Source organism: Phoxinus phoxinus (assembly GCF_949152265.1).
Source record: "Phoxinus phoxinus genome assembly, chromosome: 11".
Classification (NCBI taxonomy): Eukaryota; Metazoa; Chordata; class Actinopteri; order Cypriniformes; family Leuciscidae; genus Phoxinus; species Phoxinus phoxinus.
Window position 1 is genome coordinate 1264483 of NC_136886.1, and position 22500 is coordinate 1286982.

A 22500-nucleotide genomic window follows, 5' to 3' on the forward strand; every position below is an offset into this window, starting at 1 on the left:
TCTCTGATGTTGTGTGTTCTCTGTGCTGATGTTGTGTGTTCTCTGTGCTGATGTTGTGTGTTCTCTGTGCTGATGTTGTGTGTTCTCTGTGCTGATGTTGTGTGTTCTCTGATGTTGTGTGTTCTCTGTGCTGATGTTCTCTGTGCTGATGTTGTGTGTTCTCTGTGCTGATGTTCTCTGTGCTGATGTTGTGTGTTCTCTGATGTTGTGTGTTCTCTGATGTTGTGTGTTCTCTGTGCTGATGTTGTGTGTTCTCTGTGCTGATGTTGTGTGTTCTCTGTGCTGATGTTGTGTGTTCTCTGTGCTGATGTTCTCTGTGCTGATGTTGTGTATTCTCTGTGCTAATGTTGTGTGTTCTCTGTGCTGATGTTGTGTGTTCTCTGTGCTGATTTTGTGTGTTCTCTGTGCTGATGTTGTGTGTTCTCTGTGCTGATGTTCTCTGTGCTGATGTTCTCTGTGCTGATGTTGTGTGTTCTCTGTGCTGATGTTGTGTGTTCTCTGTGCTGATGTTGTGTGTTCTCTGTGCTGATGTTCTCTGTGCTGATGTTCTCTGTGCTGATGTTGTGTGTTCTCTGTGCTGATGTTGTGTGTTCTCTGTGCTGATGTTCTCTGTGCTGATGTTCTCTGTGCTGATGTTGTGTGTTCTCTGTGCTGATGTTGTGTGTTCTCTGTGCTGATGTTGTGTGTTCTCTGTGCTGATGTTGTGTGTTCTCTGTGCTGATGTTGTGTGTTCTCTGATGTTGTGTGTTCTCTGTGCTGATGTTCTCTGTGCTGATGTTGTGTGTTCTCTGTGCTGATGTTGTGTGTTCTCTGTGCTGATGTTGTGTGTTCTCTGTGCTGATGTTGTGTGTTCTCTGTGCTGATGTTGTGTGTTCTCTGTGCTGATGTTGTGTGTTCTCTGTGCTGATGTTGTGTGTTCTCTGTGCTGATGTTGTGTGTTCTCTGTGCTGATGTTGTGTGTTCTCTGTGCTGATGTTGTGTGTTCTCTGTGCTGATGTTCTCTGTGCTGATGTTGTGTGTTCTCTGTGCTGATGTTGTGTGTTCTCTGTGCTGATGTTGTGTGTTCTCTGATGTTGTGTGTTCTCTGTGCTGATGTTGTGTGTTCTCTGTGCTGATGTTGTGTGTTCTCTGTGCTGATGTTGTGTGTTCTCTGTGCTGATGTTGTGTGTTCTCTGTGCTGATGTTGTGTGTTCTCTGATGTGTTGTGTGTTCTCTGTGCTGATGTTGTGTGTTCTCTGTGCTGATGTTGTGTATTCTCTGTGCTGATGTTGTGTGTTCTCTGTGCTGATGTTCTCTGTGCTGATGTTGTGTGTTCTCTGTGCTGATGTTGTGTGTTCTCTGATGTGTTGTGTGTTCTCTGTGCTGATGTTGTGTGTTCTCTGATGTGTTGTGTGTTCTCTGTGCTGATGTTGTGTGTTCTCTGATGTTGTGTGTTCTCTGTGCTGATGTTGTGTGTTCTCTGATGTTGTGTGTTCTCTGTGCTGATGTTGTGTGTTCTCTGTGCTGATGTTGTGTGTTTTCTGATGTTGTGTGTTCTCTGTGCTGATGTTGTGTGTTCTCTGTGCTGATGTTGTGTGTTCTCTGTGCTGATGTTGTGTGTTCTCTGTGCTGATGTTGTGTGTTTTCTGATGTTGTGTGTTCTCTGTGCTGATGTTGTGTGTTCTCTGTGCTGATGTTGTGTGTTCTCTGATGTTGTGTGTTGTGTGTGTAGGAGAGAGCGAGCGCTGTCTGGGTTCTGCAGGAGAGGATGAGGGCAGTGTTTGGGGAATGGAGGTTCAGGACAGCAGAGACGCTCAGGATAAAGTGAGCGAGGGAACGGATCCCGGGAGTCCGGCTCTGGAGAACTGGATCCACACGGAACACACACCCTGTGACATCACGCCCACACACCCCGAGCGCTGGATCCACACGGAACACACACCCCGTGACATCACGCCCACACACCCCGAGCGCTGGATCCACACGGAACACACACCCCGTGACATCACGCCCACACACCCCGAGCGCTGCGACCACAGCATGTTCAGTAAGTCTCCGGCCAAATAAAGCCTCAATTAAAACTTTACAGTCTGTTGTTCCACGAGAAGCTTTTGAACTTTTTATACTCCAGAATAAAAGATCTGAAGAACCTGTGATGAAACATCAAGAGCAATTACAGAACTAAAACTCTTTCTCAAAACCCATTATTTGATCGGACCAAAACTTTGTTTACACACATAAAAAATGCTAGATAATAATAAAAACATTTGGATGCCACACATATGCGACAAAGTAGCAAACTACAGCCTGAGATCTTTCACACGGCTTCATATTATATCTAGAAAAATAGTAGTGGACATACTAATTGCAGGATTCAGTAAGTAGTACGCTTAGTAAAGTTAATAAAGTTAGGTGTAAAGTTCAAAAAGTAAAAAAAATTATGAATAATGCAGATTTTAAAAAACTTTTGTAGAAAAATTTAAGTGTTTTTCTCACCCTTGAATAAATCTGTACAAAAATGAAAAATGCTAAATATAAACAATGTATGTCAATAATGATAAAGTAAAAAAACACACACACACACACACACACACTTTAATTTGTTTATATATATATATATATATATATATATATATATATATATATATATATATATATATATATATATATATATATATATATATATATAATAAACAAATTAAAATGTTCTTGAATAAATCTGTACAAAAATGAAAATGGCAAAATATAAAAAATGTATGTCAATAATGATAGAGTTTAAAAACACACACACACACACACACACTTTATTTTGTTTATTTTATATATATATATATATAAAATAAACAAATGAAAGTGTTTTCCTCACCCTTAAATGAGTCTGTACAAAAATGTAAAATGCAAAATAGAAACAATGTCAATAATGATGTCATGTGACAACAATGTATCAATATATCAAATATCAAGTTTAAAAAAACATATATTTATATAATGGCAATTTTAAACAGTGTTTTTCTCACCTTTGAACGGGTCTATGTACAAAAATTAAACATGCAAAATAATGTACATATATATATATTTTTTAACGGTGCCAAAGACCAGCGGTGGCCTACATTCGTGTCAGCTTCCTGTGTGTAATCATCACACGATATGACATGACACATTTAAAAAGAGTAATTATCATCATCATCATCGCTGTAATGACTCTCATTTCCACCGCCTCCATGTTTCTGACGATATTCGTTACAGAAATGCAGAAACACAAAACTGCTGTCATGATATTTCCTCACATCAAACGAGGTGACGCTCCTCTTCTGAAATCTAGAGCTTCTCGAGATCAAACGCCGGAGTTCGTCTATAGCGGCGCTTACAGCGACTAACATCTGCAAACGTTTGAGGACACGCTGGCTCTACTCCGCTCGTGTCAGTTCTGTTGCTTTCAATGGAGAACTTCTGCAACATTCGAGAGATTTTCTCTGAAGTTTAAACGTTCCTTCATAAGGACAGTCGCACAACATCTCTGATGGGATTAATGACAACAGGCTGATGTAAACACAGGGAACTGTGACAGAAGCTTTTAAACAACCATTCAGATATTTTATATTCGCTTATATTTATTGTTTTCTATTTTTATTTATTTCTAGGGGATTAAATGTACTGCCATGAAAATAATAATAATAAATAAATTATAAATTATTAAAAAATACAAAGACACTATAAAATAAACAAAACTATATGTATAAAAATACTTCTCTTTTGATATATATATAATATATATATATATATTTGTTTATATATTTTTATGTTTACAAATTATTTTTGAATAAAGATAATAATGCTTGTAAATTGCCTTAATATTTTATATATTAAGATATTGCCAAAAAATATTAAGGCAATAAATAAGAATAATTATCTTTATTCAAAATACTTTGCTTTTGATTTTGGAGTAAAATGTATGGAAACCCACTTTCACCATATAAGAAAATAAAAACATGCTTTGTTAAATCATAAGCATGACATAAAAAGTCAGAATTATCACAGAAAAAGACTGTGAGATACTTATCTGTGACATAAAATGTCAGAAATATTACATAATTATTACATTTTTTTAATTTTTAACTTTTAAGTCAACTTTTTATGTCATAATTATTTTAATATGGATTAAAACATGTCAGCTCAGAAATGATATCTGGTTGAAAATGTTCTGATTCTTTATTATTATTATTATTTATTACTGTTCTTTTGCACTTTTCTTTACATTTTGTTGTATGTTGTTTTGTTGCATTTACATGATCATGGTTCTTTTTGCTATAAAAAAAATCATTAAATCTGTTATCAAGAAAGTTCTCTGTATCTTTTCCACCTGTTTGTGTGTGTGTGTGTGTGTGTGTGTGTGTGTGTGTGTGTGTGTGTGTGTCTCAGGTCAGACTGATGCTCATGTGATGGATGATGTGCCTCATTACGACTCAATGGTTCAGCTGAGGAAAGTGTCGAACCTGCTCAGTCCGATTCACACACAGAAACTCAACGGATCCGTGAACTCGTATCATTTAGACGCTGTTGAGGACGGCGTTGAGGACGACATGTCTCCGGTCTGCTGGTCACCGGGAGAACACGACTCACCTGAGGACAAAGGTACACTAGCGTCACATGCAGTTTATCTGATACAGGGTTCATACAAGGAGCTTAAAGAGACAGTTCACCCAATAATGAAAATTAGCCCATGATTTACTCACCCTCAAGTCATCCTAGGTGTATATGACACTCTTCTTTCAGACGAATACAGTCAGAGTTATATAAAAAATGTCCTGGCTCTTCCCAACTTTATAATGGCAGTGAATGGCTGTTTATGTTTTAAGTCCATAAAAGTGCATCTATCCATCATAAAAGTGCATCTATCCATCATAAAAGTGCATCTATCCATCATAAAAGTGCATCTATCCATCATAAAAGTGCATCTGTCCATCATAAAAGTACATCTGTCCATCATAAAAGTGCATCTATCCATCATAAAAGTGCATCTATCCATCATAAAAGTGCATCTATCCATCATAAAAGTGCATCTATCCATCATAAAAGTACATCTGTCCATCATAAACGGACTCCACAGGCTCTGAGGGGTTAATAAAGGCCTTCTGAAGCAAAGGGATGCGTTTGTGTCATTCATATTTAAAACTTTATCAACCAAAATAACTAGCATCCGGCCAAACGAACATACGGATTCGACGTAAGTCTAAGCACAACTTATGCGAGTAATGCGACGCACTGCTGATATTTATGCTACTTCTGACGCCATAAGTCACGTAAGTTGCGCTTTAGGCATAATTAGAGACTGTGTATATTCGTCTGCCGGAAGCTAGAATTTTACTTTTTAACGTGTTAAATATGAATATTTTTGTTACACAAATGCATCAGATACATTCACTGAGTCAGATTAATCAGATAATCTCTGTTGCGGGTGTGCAGACGGTGGGCCGCTAAACCCTGACGCCCCGCAGACGTGCCCGTACTGCCAGCGGACCTGCCAGGAGACCTGCCAGCGGACCTGCCAGCGGACCTGCCAGGAGACCTGCCAGCGGACCTGCCAGCGCGAGCCGTCTCTGAGCGAACAACTGAGCTTCTGCCCGGACCGGGACACGGGAGACAGTGTGTGTCCTCTCTGTGGGTTCAGTTCACCGTACCGGTCTCAGATGGAGCGACACCTGACTCTCCACGCTCACACGCACGAGAAGGTACACACACACACACACATGCACACACACACATGCAGGAGTGTATTTCCCGTACAACGTCGTAACTCGCTGCTTAACTAGTACGGGCAACACTTTATTTGACAGTGTCCTTGTTACATATGTTACATGTACTTACCATAGTAATAACAGTAAATTAAGCATAATTACATGCAACTAACCCCCAACTAAACTAATCCTACCCTAACCCTACAGTAAGTGCATGTAGTTGCTTAATATTACTCAGTACTTAAATATATAATTACACTGTAACAATGACACCTTAAAATAAAGTGTAACCCTAGTACGATGCATGGTTGAAGAAATCAACTGTAGTCATGACTGTTTTTTCACAAATTGGTCGTTCAACCACGTTGGTTTATGACGTCACACACGTGTTGGAGTAATAACTACTTTTAATAAATCTGTTTGAGATCGTATTAAAGCGGGATGTTTTGATATAAATTACATCTGAGGACTATTTCTCATTTTTATTTTGCTTTATTTCCAGATTCACTCATAGACTCGTTCTTACTCACTAGAGCTCGTTCACACATGCAAAAAAAAGCTTTAAATCTCTTGACAAACTAAAAGATGTAAATGACATTTGTATGTATTATAAATAAAATATATAGATTGTACTGAATGTCAGCTTGCTTATTCTGCTCAGGATAAGGATTTATTGAGTCCACATGTCATGCAAACTAGAAACTCTGCTTCTAACCACAATCACACAACTCTGCGATTCTGTTTACGAATGTTCGTTAGAACGATGGTTTCGGGAAACACAGACTCGTTGAATTGCTGATAACGACGTTGTCATGTATGTCCCAGAATTCCTTGTCTGAGCCCAGTATGGAGAGCCGGAAGTTCAAGTGTAATCAGTGTGGAAAGGCCTTTAAATACAAGCATCACCTCAAAGAGCACCTGCGCATTCACAGTGGTAAGAAACACAACCAGCAAAAGTGGATTCCAAAAATGCACAAGTCATATTTCACACGAAATTTACATCGTGCATGAAGAAATATTAATATTTTACCACCATAAAGTCTTCTAAATTCTTATTGCTGTAATCTAAGGGGGTATTTTTAGAGTAATACATTTTTTTTGTATGTATATATATATATTATATATTAGTATACAAAATTATATATATTTTATCAAATAAATTTTAACTAATACATTTATTTATGTATTTTAATTATCCTATTATATATATTATTCACATAATTCAAAATATTTTTCTTTAGGTTTTGGAGTAAAATTTCCGCAACATGAGAACACCAAAACTTTCAGAAAAATTCACGGTTTGGTAAATCATAAGCATGACAGTCATAATTATGGCATAAAAAGTTAGGAATATATTATATAAAAAAATGCTAAAAGCATTATGATTCTGAATAAAGCTAAAAAAAAAAAAAATGACAATAAAGAAACATGCATAAGAATAAAAATCTTATGCTGTAATGTAATTTGATAACGTAGTCAAGCCAACGGTTAATCATAATTACTATTATGAGTCCAAAGTTGTAGAGAGCGCATTAATATTCCTGATACAGGGACTTGTAGAATAGCCTGTATGATTCACTCTTTCTCTTCTTCTTCTGAATCAGTTTCTGTTTCAAACATATTCGGCTGAATTAAACCAATATTTCCACTTCGATCAAGTAATCTGAGTGAGTGGAGGCGGGGCTCATTTACATATTCATGAATCCAAGTATACTAAATGAAGCAATGGTGTCGAGTTACATTCAAGATATTTTAAGGCATGAAGAAATTATTTTCACAGGAAAAAAACTTTAATTGTGTCATTTTGGTGATCAAAGATGAGTTTTAAGGGATTAAGTTATTGACACGTGGCTCATTTGCATATTCAGGAATCCGCGTACACTAAATGAAGCAAGGGTGTCGAGTTACATTCAAGCTATTTTAAGGCATGCAGAAATAATTTTCATAGGTTAAACATTGAGATATGTCATTCTGATTATCAAAGATGAGTTTTATGGGATAGAGTTATCGACTGAATCTCTGTGTCCACAGGTGAGAAGCCGTACGAGTGCTCGAACTGTAAGAAGCGCTTCAGTCACTCGGGATCCTACAGCTCACACCTCAGCAGCAAGAAGTGCCTCAGCGGGAACGCAGCTCATTTCAACGGACACTCCCATCACGCGTACTTGACGCCCGTCTTCCCATCGCCCACATCGCCCCCTGTGGTCGACGGGAGAAACTGCAGCCGGGGAAAGTTCCCGTTGGAGTCCGCCGTGCCCGCTTTGAGCCAGATGTGGGATCCCGCGGATGATTTGGCTATGAGGACGGGTGTGTTTAAAGGCACAACATTGCTGCCGTTGCTTCAGTCACGTAGTAAATTCGAACACCTCCTTCAGGAGATGCTCCGTCGGGAGGTGGGAGACGAGGCGCGGAAAAACGAGAGATCTACAGCGTGTAATAACCTGTCGTCGCCACAGCGTGCGTCTTGGCATTCGGTCCCGCAGCAAATCCTCGTGCCTTTACCGACACCATTGCAACTAGCGCAAGATTCCCCGCACAAACACTGGCTGGGAGAAGAAGGCAGCCCGACGTCACCCACGTTACCCGAACGCAAGCACCTCCGGTATGGCTCGCCAACTTATCTGGATTTGTCAATCAAGACGTCGCCACGTCAACCAACCAATCATATTCAGAGTGAACCTTTAGACTTATCCATCCCTAAACCTCATTCGACATCCGCCGTGCCACGACAGACCAGAACTTGTAACGGTTACTCGCCGCAACGAGAACGACGTGACGGCGAGACCGTGTTTAAGAGATTGACTCCGCCCTCCCAGCAGCATGTGGGCGGTGCTTATACAGCATCACCACTGTTTAGCAGCACGGTGTTCAGCAGCTACCCTCTCTTCAGTCACATGATCCCAGGACACAACGGTCTGACATCACTTCCTCTATCGCCACCAACACCAAGTCCAGGCTTCCTGTCTCCAGTGGCGTATATGGTGGAGGCGGAGCCAGAGGCAATGCTGAAGAGAATCCAGCAAGAAAGACATTCGATCTTGGTAAGAGCAAACACTCATAAAGCTCTTAAGGTTAATAATGCACATTTAATCAGACACCGACTGCAGCAACGGAAAAAAAATATTATATTCTTTATAACAAAAATATATTTGAAATATATGTAATAAAATATGAAAATAAAAATCATATTCGTTATAACAAAAACATTCTAAATATGGATAATACAATATAAAAATATGACATTCATCATATATTCTAAATATGCATGATAAAATGTAAAAATAAATATATGACATTCAGCATAACAAAAATGTATTCTAAATATTTATAATAAAATATTGAAATAAAAATATGAAATTTATTTTAGCATAAAATATTCTAAATATGTATAATAAAATAAATAAGAATGATGTTCATCATAACAAAAATATTCTAAATATGCCTAATAAAATATAAAAATGAATAGATGACATTCAGCATAACAAAAATGTATTCTAATTTATAATAAATTATAAAAAAATTCTAAATATATATAATAAAGTAAAAAAATATGATATTCATTATAACAAAAATGTAGTCTAAAGATGTATAATAAAATATTAAAATATGACATTTATCATCTATAATAAATGTAATGTAATGGCATGATGGCTTGACAAGAGTTGCGTAGACTCTGTTGAAACAGGAAGTTGGGGCGGAACATATTGATGTTATTATTATTTTTATACCCTAATGGCCTTTGATTTGCATCAAAGAGAATAATAATACACCCTTGAGTGCAAGAACTATTTTCTGATTTATTTTCACGGAAGACAAAGACTTTTAAATGTGTTTATTTGTATAACTCTTTTTACAATACACATTGATTAAAAGCAGCTTTACAGAAAATCATGATGTTAATGTTTATATAATCTTAATACCTTCATGCCTTATAGTTGCATTTAGCAGATTAGAGCTGGACGATAATATAATTCAGTTTATCAGCTAAAAATATGTGCACTCGCATCCAGACAGTGTTGAACCCTTATTATACGGTCAGAAATGGACTAAAAGCCAAAAAATATTTAATGTTTTCTGTAGTATTTACAGTTAATGATCTGAATAAACTCCTGAACATACCAGTTATTATTTATTATTTTAACACATTTAATTAAATCAGCAAATGCCACAAATAAAACTTAATTCAAAATGAATAAATTAATTATATATGTGTGTGTGTGTTAATTAATATAATATCAGATTTATAAAATTTTCCAGTTCTCAAGAATCAAATTAAATGATATCAGAATGAGAAAGACTGATTTTACACTCTTAGTCATAAAAGGAGAATATGAAACTTGTACACACACAAAACCATTCTCACTCACTCACATAAACACAAACACTCATGCACACATACACACACACACACACACACACACACACACACACACACTCTCACTCACACACACACTCTCTCTCACACACACACACAGACGCACACACACACACACACACACACTCTCTCTCACACACACACACACACACACACGCACACACACACACACTCTCTTTCACACACACACACACACACACACACACACACACACACACACACACACACACACACACACACACACACACACTCTCACACACACACACTAACACACACACACACACACACACACACACACTCTCACACACACACACACACACACTCTCACACACACACACACACACACACACACACACACACACACACACTCTCACACACACACACACACTAACACACACACACACACACACACACTCTCACACACACACACACACACACACTCTCACACACACACACACACACACTCTCTCACACACACACACACACACACATGAGCGCGTCGGACTGCACCGCTCTCCTCTGATGCTGCAGTTTGATGCATTAGCTTCCTCTGCTCGCGCTGTAAACACACTCGCGGCGCGGAGGGAAATTCCCCTCATGATGTCAAAGGGCAACAAGAGCGCGTGTTCGTTTCCACACACTGATATCATCATCACTTGTCACTGCCGACGGGGGGAGGCGTACAGCGTACAGCTTATGAAAACCTTCTTGAATTTGGGGTTTTCAAGCCATAATCATCAACATTATAACAAATAAAGGCTTGAAATATCTCACTTTGCATGTAATGAGTCTATATAATATATTAGTTTCACCTTTTAAGTTGAATTACTGAAATAAATGAACTTTTGCACCAGATTCTCATTTTACCAGTTTTACCAGGATATAAATAACAAATATTTCTTACACATGTGTGTGTATTTATATATACAAAATAATTATAAATATTCACACTACACACACATATATTATGTAAACACGAACTTTAATTTTGGATGTGATTAATCGTTGCCCAGGTCAATAATTGTCATATTTAGTGTTGAGTGGATTGCAAATAACGCACTCTCATATTCATATCTGCAACACTGATGTGCCACGACACCGGAGGCTCAGTAATAACCGCTTGTGTCCAGACGGAGGCGCTGAGCCGAGGCGGGCTGGAGCGTCTGATGGAGGACGGGCCGGACGGAGAGATCGGCTGCGGGAGGAAGAGGCTGAGGAAGACTGAGGAGGGACTGTACGCATGCGACATCTGTGACAAAACCTTCCAGAAGAGCAGCTCTCTCCTGAGGCACAAATACGAGCACACGGGTACGGGCCTTCACCATCTGCACATCACCGCTTACATCGAGAGTCCAAGCTTTAATCCTGACCCATGTGTCAGCGTTTATTACCATGATAAACATACGCGTAAAAGGAGATTTTTAGCAGAATCTTCAGGCTCTTTAAATGACATGAATGAATGAAATTTTACACAATAATTTTTTTATATATATATATATATATATATATATATATATATATATATATACTTGAAATAAGTAAAAAAATATACATAGTATATATATATATATATATATATAAAATACTTTATAACATATGAAATAATAATAATCTTCAGGCTCTTTGAAATGCAAACAATGAAATGAAAGTTATTGAGGATAAACTGTCAAAAGTGAATTATATATTGTAAATTATGTGTGTGTGTGTGTGTGTCTGTGTGTGTGTGTGTATAGTATATATATACTTGAAATAAGTAAAATACATATGCATAGTATTTATATATAATTTATATAATATTTATTTTTACATTTACAATTATATTTAAAATAAATCATACTTTATGTAAAAAATATAATATTCTTAACTATCTTAAGTAAATGAATATAATATAAACTAAAATATGATATGTGTTTTAACTAAAAAATGTCAATATAATACTTAAAATAAGTAGAAAATATATAGTATTTATTTATATTTTATATAATATTTATTTATTTATTTGATATATAACACTTAAATATATATATACACTTATATAATATACAATATAAAAATACAGTATTCTTAGTAAATTATTTATAAACTATAATTATTATATGTATATTACTCATTTTAAGCATATAACCTATATAAGTATAAATACATATAAAACTACTTAGTAATATACAGTATGTATAGAACATACATATAGTATTTTGAAGTGTGTATATATATATATATATATATAGCCTATATATATATATATATATATAGTTAATTACATTTTATATAAAATATGTATATTATATTATATAATTTAATATATATGATTAAATATACATTACATTTTCTATATATGTATATACACATAACATTTAGATTTTTAACCTACACAGCCGCCGGCGGCTAAAAATGACTATTTTTCTTAAATATTTAATAACTTTTGAACCGCTAATCCAATCGATATGCTTTAAAAAGTCCCGTAAAGAGGAGATTTGCAGCTTTTATGTGGTATCGGGGTTATGGACATTCAGAGACTCCGTAGTGAATGTGATCGCGTCATCAGGTTTTGATCAGCATTGATTCGTCACAGAAACCCATGCGTTTGTTTCTCTGAGCCGAACAGGAATGATTGTTGATGCTTAGTCCCGTCCTCATGCCCAGATTGGTTTATATATATATATATATATATCACTTTTGCTTCTGTGTTCTATTACAATGTTTTCTATTTATTTTACTTCCTGAACTTTTTTGGACACATCTACATTGTCAGTAAATTGAAAAACACACACCAGCTTTTCACTGAAAATCGCCTATAATAATGTAGTAATAAATGGCTATAACTTGCTTAGGGATTGTTACATGTAGTCAAAATTTCATCTGGATATCTAGAATATCCAAGTAAAACTTTCTAAAGGAAAAAATCCAAACTTCAGGAGGATTTGTTTGAGTTGAGTGAAAAAAAAATCACTAAAAATGTGCTACCGTTTTTCTTAAATCTGGTACATTCATTCATTCCAAGACAAAATGAATGTAAAATTGGGAATTGAAATGAGCTAGATGGAAACTTCAGGTTCTTCTGTTTAAAGTGATATATGGCACTTGATGCTGACCGCTATATTGGGTTAGAGAAACAGAGAGAAGAACTGGGGAGTCAGGTGCTCCAAAAATGTTCTAGGTCTTTAAGGGTTAAAATATCATATATTTTTTTATTTATTGTATGATATTTTGCATATATACAGTATATATATAGTTTTAATATATATATATATAGTTTTATATATAGTTTTAATAATAAGTAGTAATTTATATACACAATACTTAAAGATACTGTCTATATTGAGAGAAAGACACAGATGTACGGGAGTCTGACTGCCCGTTGTGTTTGCTCCTGTAGGGAAGCGGCCGCACGAGTGTCAGACGTGTAAGAAGGCCTTCAAACACAAGCATCATTTAATCGAACACAGTCGTCTGCACTCGGGAGAGAAACCGTACCAGTGCGACAAGTGTGGCAAGCGCTTCTCTCACTCGGGCTCGTACTCTCAGCACATGAACCACCGCTACGCCTTCTGCAGTCGGGACAGCGACCCGGACGGGGCCGTTCCCGAGGGGCCCGAGGAGCCCGAGGAGCACGAGGAGCCCGAGGAACACGTCTTCCTCAGCGACTCCAGCATGGAGGGAACGGCGCTGGAGTTCAGAGACGAGGAGGACGAGGAAAACTCCCTCAGAAACCACACTTGTGATCGAGAAACCCAGGAGAAAGCCTCCGGAAGTGAGAGACATGAAGACATGACGGAGTGAGACGAGAGACTCTTCACCAGCGTGTGCCAAAGATGTGAAAAACACACTTTCAGTGACACTCGCGTCCTCTTCAGTGTTCAAAGCCTGTGAACTCAGTCGACCAAAGACACACACACACACACACACACACACGCTTGTCCAAAGACTTGATTCATCGCCACAATCCAGAGCAGAAGATCCCTGTGAGAGGCAGAAAGCTCAGAAGACATTACTCAATACTACAGAAACACCAGGAATTAATGATCTGAGAAAAACTGCCAAGAATAGGCCATTTTTGCACCAAATTAAATTTAATGTGAGATTATATTTTGCATTAAAAATTATGCCTGTTTTTAGGACCATTAAGAGTTTTCACACTGGCATTAAATGATCATTACTGTAGGAAAATTATATTATAATTTTTTTATATCAATCTGATATCATAACAAACTATATATATATATATATATATAATTTACAATGCTAAAAAAACATTGTATTCGTGGTATTTGTACTGCCTTTGCTAATATAAAAAGGTAAAAAATAATTGCATTACGAAAATTACATTATATAATTTGTTGTATCAATCGGAAATTATAACAAACTATATATGCTGATATAAAAATTTAAAAAAATAGCTGCATTATGAAAATTATATAATTTTTTATATCAATCTGATATAACAAACTATATATATATAATCTAAACTTTATTATTGTAATGCAAAAATATTGTATACATCTTATTTTTTACTGCCTTTAATTTATGCAGATATAAAAAAAAAAAAAAAAAAAATTGCATTATAAAAAAAAATACTGAAATTTACACAAATGTCACATTACAAAAATCTTAATGGTTCTAAAAGTTGGCTTCATTTTCTTTATATTATATATATAATGTTTTTCCTTTTGATTTTAGATTAAAACATGACCTCATGCTCAGTAAATATTTACATGAGACAACCACAGGTATTGAAATATTAAATATAATAAGTATTTACAGTCTAGGATTTGACAGATTCACAGTTAATCGAGGGTTAGTCAGCGTATGGATCATTCCGACGGCTTTATGGTTTTCTATGTCATAATTATCTCAGACTGAACAAGATTAAACACAGATTCGACATCTATGAACTGGGAAAACTGGAAAATTGGCCGATAATGACCTCAAACTTTCACCTTCTTTTCAGCACGAGCTGTTCAAATATCAGGAAATACCAAATACTGTTCATGTTGCAATATTATCATAAAGTGTCCTTTTGAGAAAGAAATAAGGAAATCTGGAATCCATGCGCATAAAGTGTGTTATACGAGTTGCACTGAATACGACCTCAGAAACGGCTTCATACTGCCAATTATGCAATTAAATATGCAAAAGTTTAACATTCAACTATTAAAATGCAAAACGGTGCTTAATTTTTTTTATTACTCGACTTTTCTTCTTCATATATGCCGAGTTTACCTGTAAACATGGAGCAAATGCTTCTTGCACACCAGAATCCTGCAGTATTTTCACCAGTGTTATTTTTATACATAAAAAATTAAGCTTTGTTGAAATGTTAATCTTTGTAATAAAGTTGTACATATTTTGAAAAAAACAAAACAAAAGCGGTCGTTTTTATTGTGCTTTTCAAAACTATAATTGTCTTGCTCTAAAAGTCACATCTCAAGAAACACAATATTTGTAATGACTGAAAAATGCAGCGTCACGCTTCTCCATCTCACAGATCGTAAACCAGACGCTGGACTCACATCAACAGTCATTTCTTTTTACTGGAATTATTTCTTTCTAATGACACGACATGAGTGTTGAGTTGAGGTAAGTGTCACTTTACCGTGGTAATGGGGGGGGGGGGGGGGGCTTGGGGGGGTCCCGTTTACACTACTGACTCAAAACTGGCCTCCACCTAAACACTCTCATAAGTGCGGTTAAGGTCAGTCAGTCAGCAAACGGATATTGTTTTACATTTTTATAAATATATATAGTTATATAATATAGTTCAGAGAAGTTGCTCATCTGCATCTGAACAGAAATGCCACAGAAGAGATGAACTCATCACCAGTGTAATTAAAGCAATTTCAACTTTCTTTATAAGTTGCACAAGTTTCAATTTGAAGTCAGTTTAATGTAATTTAAGTTGAAATGACTTGACAGCCAATTAGATTATACTTAATTTACTTAAAGTCCCCCTGTAGTCAATAATTTTATTTCTTAAATCTCATCTTTGATCAACAAAATTACATTTAAATGTTTTTTCCTTGAAAATTTTTTTTTTTCATATTCAAATATCTTGAATGTAACTCGACACCCTCGCCTCATTTAGTATGCGCGGTTCTATGAATATGCAAATGAGCCCCGCCTCCACTCACTCAAAGATCCAGAGTGTCCCGTTTACACTACTGACTCAAAACTGCACAGATTTCTGGCCTCCACCTAAACACTCTTGTAAGTGCGGTTAAGGTCAGTCAGTCAGCAAACGGATATTGTTTTACATTTTTATAAATATAGTTCTATAATGGTCTCTGGGTTCAGAGATGTTGCTCGTCTGCATCTCAGGGCAACAGAAATGCATAAAAACAAATGAAAAATACAGTATACTTTAACTCACCAGTATAATTAAAGCAATTTCAACTCTCTTTATAAGTTATGCAAGACTTAATTTGAAGTCAGTTTCATTTAATTTAAGTTTAAATTACTTGACAGCCAATATAAAGTCCTGTAGTCAATAATTGTATCCCTTAAAACTCATCTTTGATCACAAAAATGACTCGTTTAAGTGTTTTTGCTTGAAAAATAAAATATCTTGAATGTAACTCGACACCCTTGCCTCATTTAGTATGCGCGGTGCTATGAATATGCAAATGAGCCCCGCCTCCACTCACTCCCTCAGCTCAGAGATCCACTGGTTGACGATCACACGTTGATCTGATTGGTTACAAGGTAGTTTGTGACGTCATAAACACCAGCGATTTCAAACCGTGTTTTTTACTTATGAATTTACACATGGTTTGTCTTAAAACAGATTAATAACACCACATAGACACATAAACAACATTAAAAGCTGGATTTACACCACAGGGGGACTTTAAATATAAGGCAGCAGCTGAACTTAAATGTATACACTGTAAAAAAAAATGTTTTAGGTACAATCAACTTGGATTTTTATGTAATTAGCTACAACTTAAACTACATTAAACTGACCTGTTGAATTAGTTGAATCTTGTAATATCATTTGTATAAAAAAAGTCGAAATTGCTTAACTTATTTTGACGAGTTAAGTCAATGTAAAAACATATGTTGTCATAAATTATTAATCATATAATTTTTACAGTGTACATCAACTTTTTTTGGTTCAAAAATTAATCAAATTTAAATAACGAGTCCCTTCTTCAAAAATGTCTTTCGTCTCACCCTGATCCACAATGGTAAGCCTATTATGATGTTGCTTGGAAATTAGATTTTTTTCAACCTCGTTCTTGGAAATAAATTCTGGAACATTCGAACTTGTGAATCATCGATCAACCACAACCTCAGCGAGACATGACGTTAATGTAGCCTAATAATACCTTCGTTTGTGCTTTTCATCAGCTGTTTTCAAAGCAATTTTATGTCGTTTTTATTCAGTTATTGTCATAATTGACACTTGTGTCGTGGCGACATCATGTGGTCAACAACGTGAAGTGTGATTGGCTGGAACTCTCCGAGGTCTGAAGTTGGACATTTAATTAGGATATTTGGGATATTATCGTCTGGGACGCAGCATGAGTGTTTATATTTTAGACTGAGAAATGTTTCGCTGGAAATTGCGTACACATCTGGTAGTGACCCGTGCGTGTCACGTCATATCCGTAAATAGAGAAAAGGTCCTCCGGCAGTTTTGGGATGGCGAGAAGAACAGAGGGATTTGAAACGTTGTAAAAGCGACGCGGAGATTATGGTGTTTTTATTACTCAACAGGTGAGTAAGGTGTTTTATTGAACAGATAAATTGTCATATGTAGCTCTCTAACACAGTTAATTGTGAAGATCATTTCATGATAGTTGTTTTAGCACTGTTCTAGAATTTATTTAAGGAAGTACAGTGTATTTTAATAGGTAAAGCTACACTAGCATCTCTAGCTAGTCATCTTGAGATAATTTCCATCGAAACTGGTTATATCTTTGAAGCCTAGCACTAGCAGTGTATGTTTTACAAACCGTAGGATCGGCCTAATCATATTCATCCGCACAGTCAGAGCCGAAGCACAACCATAACAACGTTCCTCCGCAAAATACATACAGTTTTGTAACCCGCTAAGGCCAAAAGTTACATAGTGTAAATAGCTGGGATCTTTTTATAGTGCAGTAAACTTATTGAAATTAAAATAAACAAGTGCTACTTACATTAGAAATAATCCAGCTGCTCGTTTTTGACCATTATTAATGCACGTAAACCGTGTTATGAGCTGATACGAGTCTCATTGCTGTAGCCTATTATTTTTTGTCACTTCAGAATAAATCAAAACAGAAGGTCTTTTCATATAGATTTTAAGTTTTTATTGTCACAAATCTGAAATACAGAATTTATAGGAAGAAAAAGCAAGTTACAGCGATTGAGTCGTCTCGTCTCCATCGTCGACAGATAACGAAAGGAAACGTAACACAAAACTGAGAATTCATACATTAAAATTAAATATTCAGAGACTCATAACTGCGTAGGAGAGTTTTCAGAAACACGAGGAGAGAAACTGAATGAATCACTCTATCGTCCACAAGCCTATTTCTCTTTAAAGAACTAGTTCTCCTCTTACAAATCCCCATTGGTGTCTCTCTTTCTTCTGTATGAACACACAAGTTGATGTTCAGCACAATGTACACACTCCTGTTCATGCAACAAATGCCATAAAGATTTGAAAGCTGAAAAAGAGAATATTTCCAGTTTCTTTTTCCATGGCTTTTATACATTTTGTATTTCACAGAAGAAAGAAAGTCAAACCAAAATGATCATTTTTGGGGTGAGCCGTGGTTTTAAGCTTTTAAACGGGCCGTGAAGGTTCATCTAATAATATAATGTGCGACCTGGAAGGGCAACAACACTGAATTATTTCAGAAATAACAATATAACATCAGTCCTTTCTGTTCTGCTTTTGGAGAAGTTCTCCAGAAACCTTCTCTGCGGCCCCTTGTGGAATTAAAATAATAAGAAAAATAAAAAAATGAATAAATATATAAAATCAAACATTAAAACGTGTGTAAGCGTTCCCGGCTCTTTTCTTCTGCCTGGATCGCTTCGTCGAGAGCCAAAGCCACAGTCCATATAAAATTACCAAACCGGCGGGTGTGGGGGGGGGGGGGGGTGTGGGGGGGGGGGGGGGGGAGGGCATTTTTTAAACATATGCATTTGTAGTTCCTCTTTTGTTCTGTTATTAAAAGCAGAGTTTTGGACAAATGGCAGCAGAGCTCTGAGACTGGCACAACACACACACACACACACACACACACTCTCTCTCTCTCTCACAAACTCTCTCTCTCTCTCACACACACACACACACACACACACCACTGAGCTTCCTCTATCTCTCGCACAAACACACAGACAGACACACACACACATTCTCTCTCTCTCACACACACACACACACACACACTCCTCTATCTCTCTCACACACACACATAGACACAAACACACACACACACACACACTCACTCTCGCTCTCTCACTCACACACACACACACACACACACACACACACACACACACACTCCGCGACCACATCGGAACAATAGAAAGGAAATTACGTCGCATTCTGGAGCGAATTCCACCCAGTTTTATTTCTCCATTAAAAGGCGGCTAAATGACTCGAACTTTTGACCTGTGCTGATCTTTATTATTATTATTATTATTTGAAAGCTTTTTGTCTTTTGCATTGTGCATTAAAACTACACGAGCTCCGAGAAGGGAAGAATTTGAGATAAAAACACTTAAAAGGCACTAGGGATGAAATCTGTTGAAAGACGGATCGACACACACATACACACACACACACACACACCCACACACACCCACACACACACACACACACACACACACACACAGTAAATCTCACAAAACCAGTCACTTTCAGGTCACCCAAAAACATAATATTTTTGCATAATATCGTTATTAATGAAATCATAATTTATAATTCATTATCAGTGTTGGGTGCTGAGTAATTAATTACTGCAATTTAATTACTTTTCCCTCGAAAAAAGTAAAGTAATTACACTTAATTTTCTGTAATTTAATTAGTTACTGTAATAGCATTAAATACTGTACAGACTATAGAACAATTCTATATAAGACAACAGTGGATTTAACAAAACATTTTAAAATGTATGTTAAATAATGTTACATTTGAAAATTATATATTTTTATCTGAAAGAATTAATTGAACAGTTTCATGTCTATCCTTTTCCTTATGCAAAATTTTGTTTATATTTTTTAAAACTTTAGAGAATACAACATTTACTGTACAAAAATTAAAAAACATCTTTATGCACTGAAAATGTTTAATTGTCATTAAAATAATATCTTAACGATCGTAAAAATCATTTTCTTTATGCAATTTGTTTTAAATATTTTTTTAGAGACAAAACTTTAGAGCTTTGGAGAATTTTTACTGTACACATTTTTTTTAAAACATCTGGATTCACTGAAAATGTTTAATTGTCATTAAAATAATATCTTAACAATCCTAAAAAAAATATTTTTCTTTATGCAAAATTGAGCTTATATTTTTTTAGAGATAAAACTTTAGAGAGCTTTGGATATTTTTTACTGTACAACAAATAAAAAAAGAAACACATCTGGATGCACTGGAAATGTATGGTGAAAATGTTTAATTGTCGATCCTAAAAAATATTTTTTTACACAATTATTATTATTATTATTTTTTAGAGACGACACTATAAAGAGCTTTGGAGAATTTTTACTGTACACAAAATTAAAAAAACACCTGGATACACTGAAAATGTTTAATTGTCGTTACAATAATTTCTTATCAATCCTAAAAATTCACATTCTGTACGAAAAACTTTTTCTATTTTTTCCAGTTTTTTGAGAATGTTTACTGTACAATTTTTTTTTAAACACCTGGAAGCACTGAAAATGTTTAATTGTCATTAAAATATGATCTTAAAATTTCATTTTCTTCATGCAAAATTTTATTTATATTTTTTTAGAGACAAAATTTTAAGAGAGATTGAGAATTATTACTGTACAAAAAAAACAAAAAAAAACTGTATGCACTGAAAATGTATGGTGAAAATGTTTAATTGTCATTAAAATAATATCTTATCAATCCTAAAAATTCACATTCTTTACAAAAAATTGTTTCTATTTTTTCCAGACAAAATGTACAAGTTTTTTGATCATTTTTACTGTACAGTTTTTTTAAAACACCTGGAAGCACTGAAAATGTTTAATTGTCATTAAAATATGATCTTAAAAAATAATTTTCTTCATGCAAAATTTTATTAATTTTTTAGAGACAAAATTTAAGAGAGATTGAGAATTATTACTGTACAATTTTTTTTTTTTTTTAAACACCTGTATGCACTGAAAATGTTTAAAATAATCTCTTAATCCTAAAAATGTATTTTCTTTATGCAAAATTTAGTTAATCATTTTTAGAGCTGAAATGTGACCCGTTTTCATGAGATCCACCCATTCATGAACCGCTCTTATCTGTGGACTAGCGCTCTGATCCGTGAGTCCCGTGGACAGCAGTGCTGGTGTGTGTGTGTGTGTGTGTGTCCTCAGTAAGACCCCGTCTGCTCGTCGGCCAGGAACACCCGCTCGTACTCGCTCAGCAACAGCTCGATGGCCTGGTTCTGGTACACCATGTTAACGGCCATGTTCCCGCCCTCGTTCTCCGGACGCATGAGCGTGGGGCCGAACACGATGCCGATGTTCTGGGTCGTCATGCGATTGCAGTCCGAGCTCTCCTTCACCCTGAACACACACACACACACACACACACACACATGCAGATGAACAACTGATCCAGACAGCTTCTAGTTGTCTAATAAACCTGGCATTGTATGTTATGAACAGTGTTTGCTCTCTGATGAAATGCTTTGGATAAAAGCATCTACTTGATGCATAAATGTATAAAATCAGATCATATCAGAATCTTTATATCATTATACTAAAGAGTACAACGAAATTATATACAATCCTCCTATTCACCGCAATAATCAATCTCCCACTTTACAAACAATTATCCTTACATAATTTTGATGATTATGGCTTACAGATTATGAAAACCTTTTCACAATATCCTAAGTTTGAATTTGGGGTTTTCATAATTTCAAAATTATAACAAATAAAGGCTTGAAATATCTCACTTTGCATGTAATGAGTCTATATAATATATTAGTTTCAGCTTTTAAGTTGAATTACTGAAATAAATGAACTTTTGCACCATATTCTCGTTTTTCCAGTTTCACCTGTATGTGCATGCATATGTATATAAATGAATATAATAATTAATATACCTCTAACAGCAATATTTACATACCATATGCAGCACAATATGATCACAGATTTTGGAAGTTATGAGATCGCTTCTAAAACATGTTTCTTTGGAGAAACAACTGAGATTTTAAAGAGTTTCTTTCTTTCTTTGCTCCG

At 35.7% G+C, this 22500-nt stretch overlaps 2 protein-coding genes and 1 long non-coding RNA gene across 9 annotated transcripts in view; 2 read left to right on the forward strand and 1 right to left on the reverse strand.

Moving 5' to 3' along the window:
* Window positions 1-15432, forward strand: part of LOC307007071 (zinc finger E-box-binding homeobox protein zag-1) — a 45941-nt gene extending 30509 nt beyond the window's left edge. For both annotated transcript variants that reach the window (XM_079628736.1, XM_079628737.1), the window contains 7 exons: window positions 1712-2026; window positions 4399-4611; window positions 5443-5708; window positions 6540-6648; window positions 7746-8755; window positions 11220-11397; window positions 13466-15432. In XM_079628736.1, coding sequence (XP_079484862.1) covers window positions 1712-2026; window positions 4399-4611; window positions 5443-5708; window positions 6540-6648; window positions 7746-8755; window positions 11220-11397; window positions 13466-13869 — 2495 coding nt within the window. In that variant the 3' untranslated portion in view covers window positions 13870-15432. The remainder of the gene's footprint in view (window positions 1-1711; window positions 2027-4398; window positions 4612-5442; window positions 5709-6539; window positions 6649-7745; window positions 8756-11219; window positions 11398-13465) is intronic.
* Window positions 15433-17685: 2253 nt separating this feature from the next.
* The window catches only part of LOC307007437, an 8852-nt gene continuing 4037 nt past the window's right edge, over window positions 17686-22500 (forward strand). The window contains exon 1 of the long non-coding RNA XR_013799620.1: window positions 17686-17805. This is a non-coding gene — a long non-coding RNA (uncharacterized lncRNA). The remainder of the gene's footprint in view (window positions 17806-22500) is intronic.
* The window catches only part of arhgap9 (Rho GTPase activating protein 9), a 59543-nt gene continuing 57494 nt past the window's right edge, over window positions 20452-22500 (reverse strand). For 3 of the 6 annotated variants that reach the window (XM_079629486.1, XM_079629481.1, XM_079629482.1), the window contains one exon: window positions 20834-21819. In XM_079629486.1, the coding sequence (XP_079485612.1) occupies window positions 21624-21819 (196 nt within the window). In that variant the 3' untranslated portion in view covers window positions 20834-21623. Of the gene's footprint in view, window positions 21820-22500 lie in introns of all 6 variants that reach the window. The other 3 variants (XM_079629484.1, XM_079629483.1, XM_079629485.1) reach the window with 2 other exon arrangements.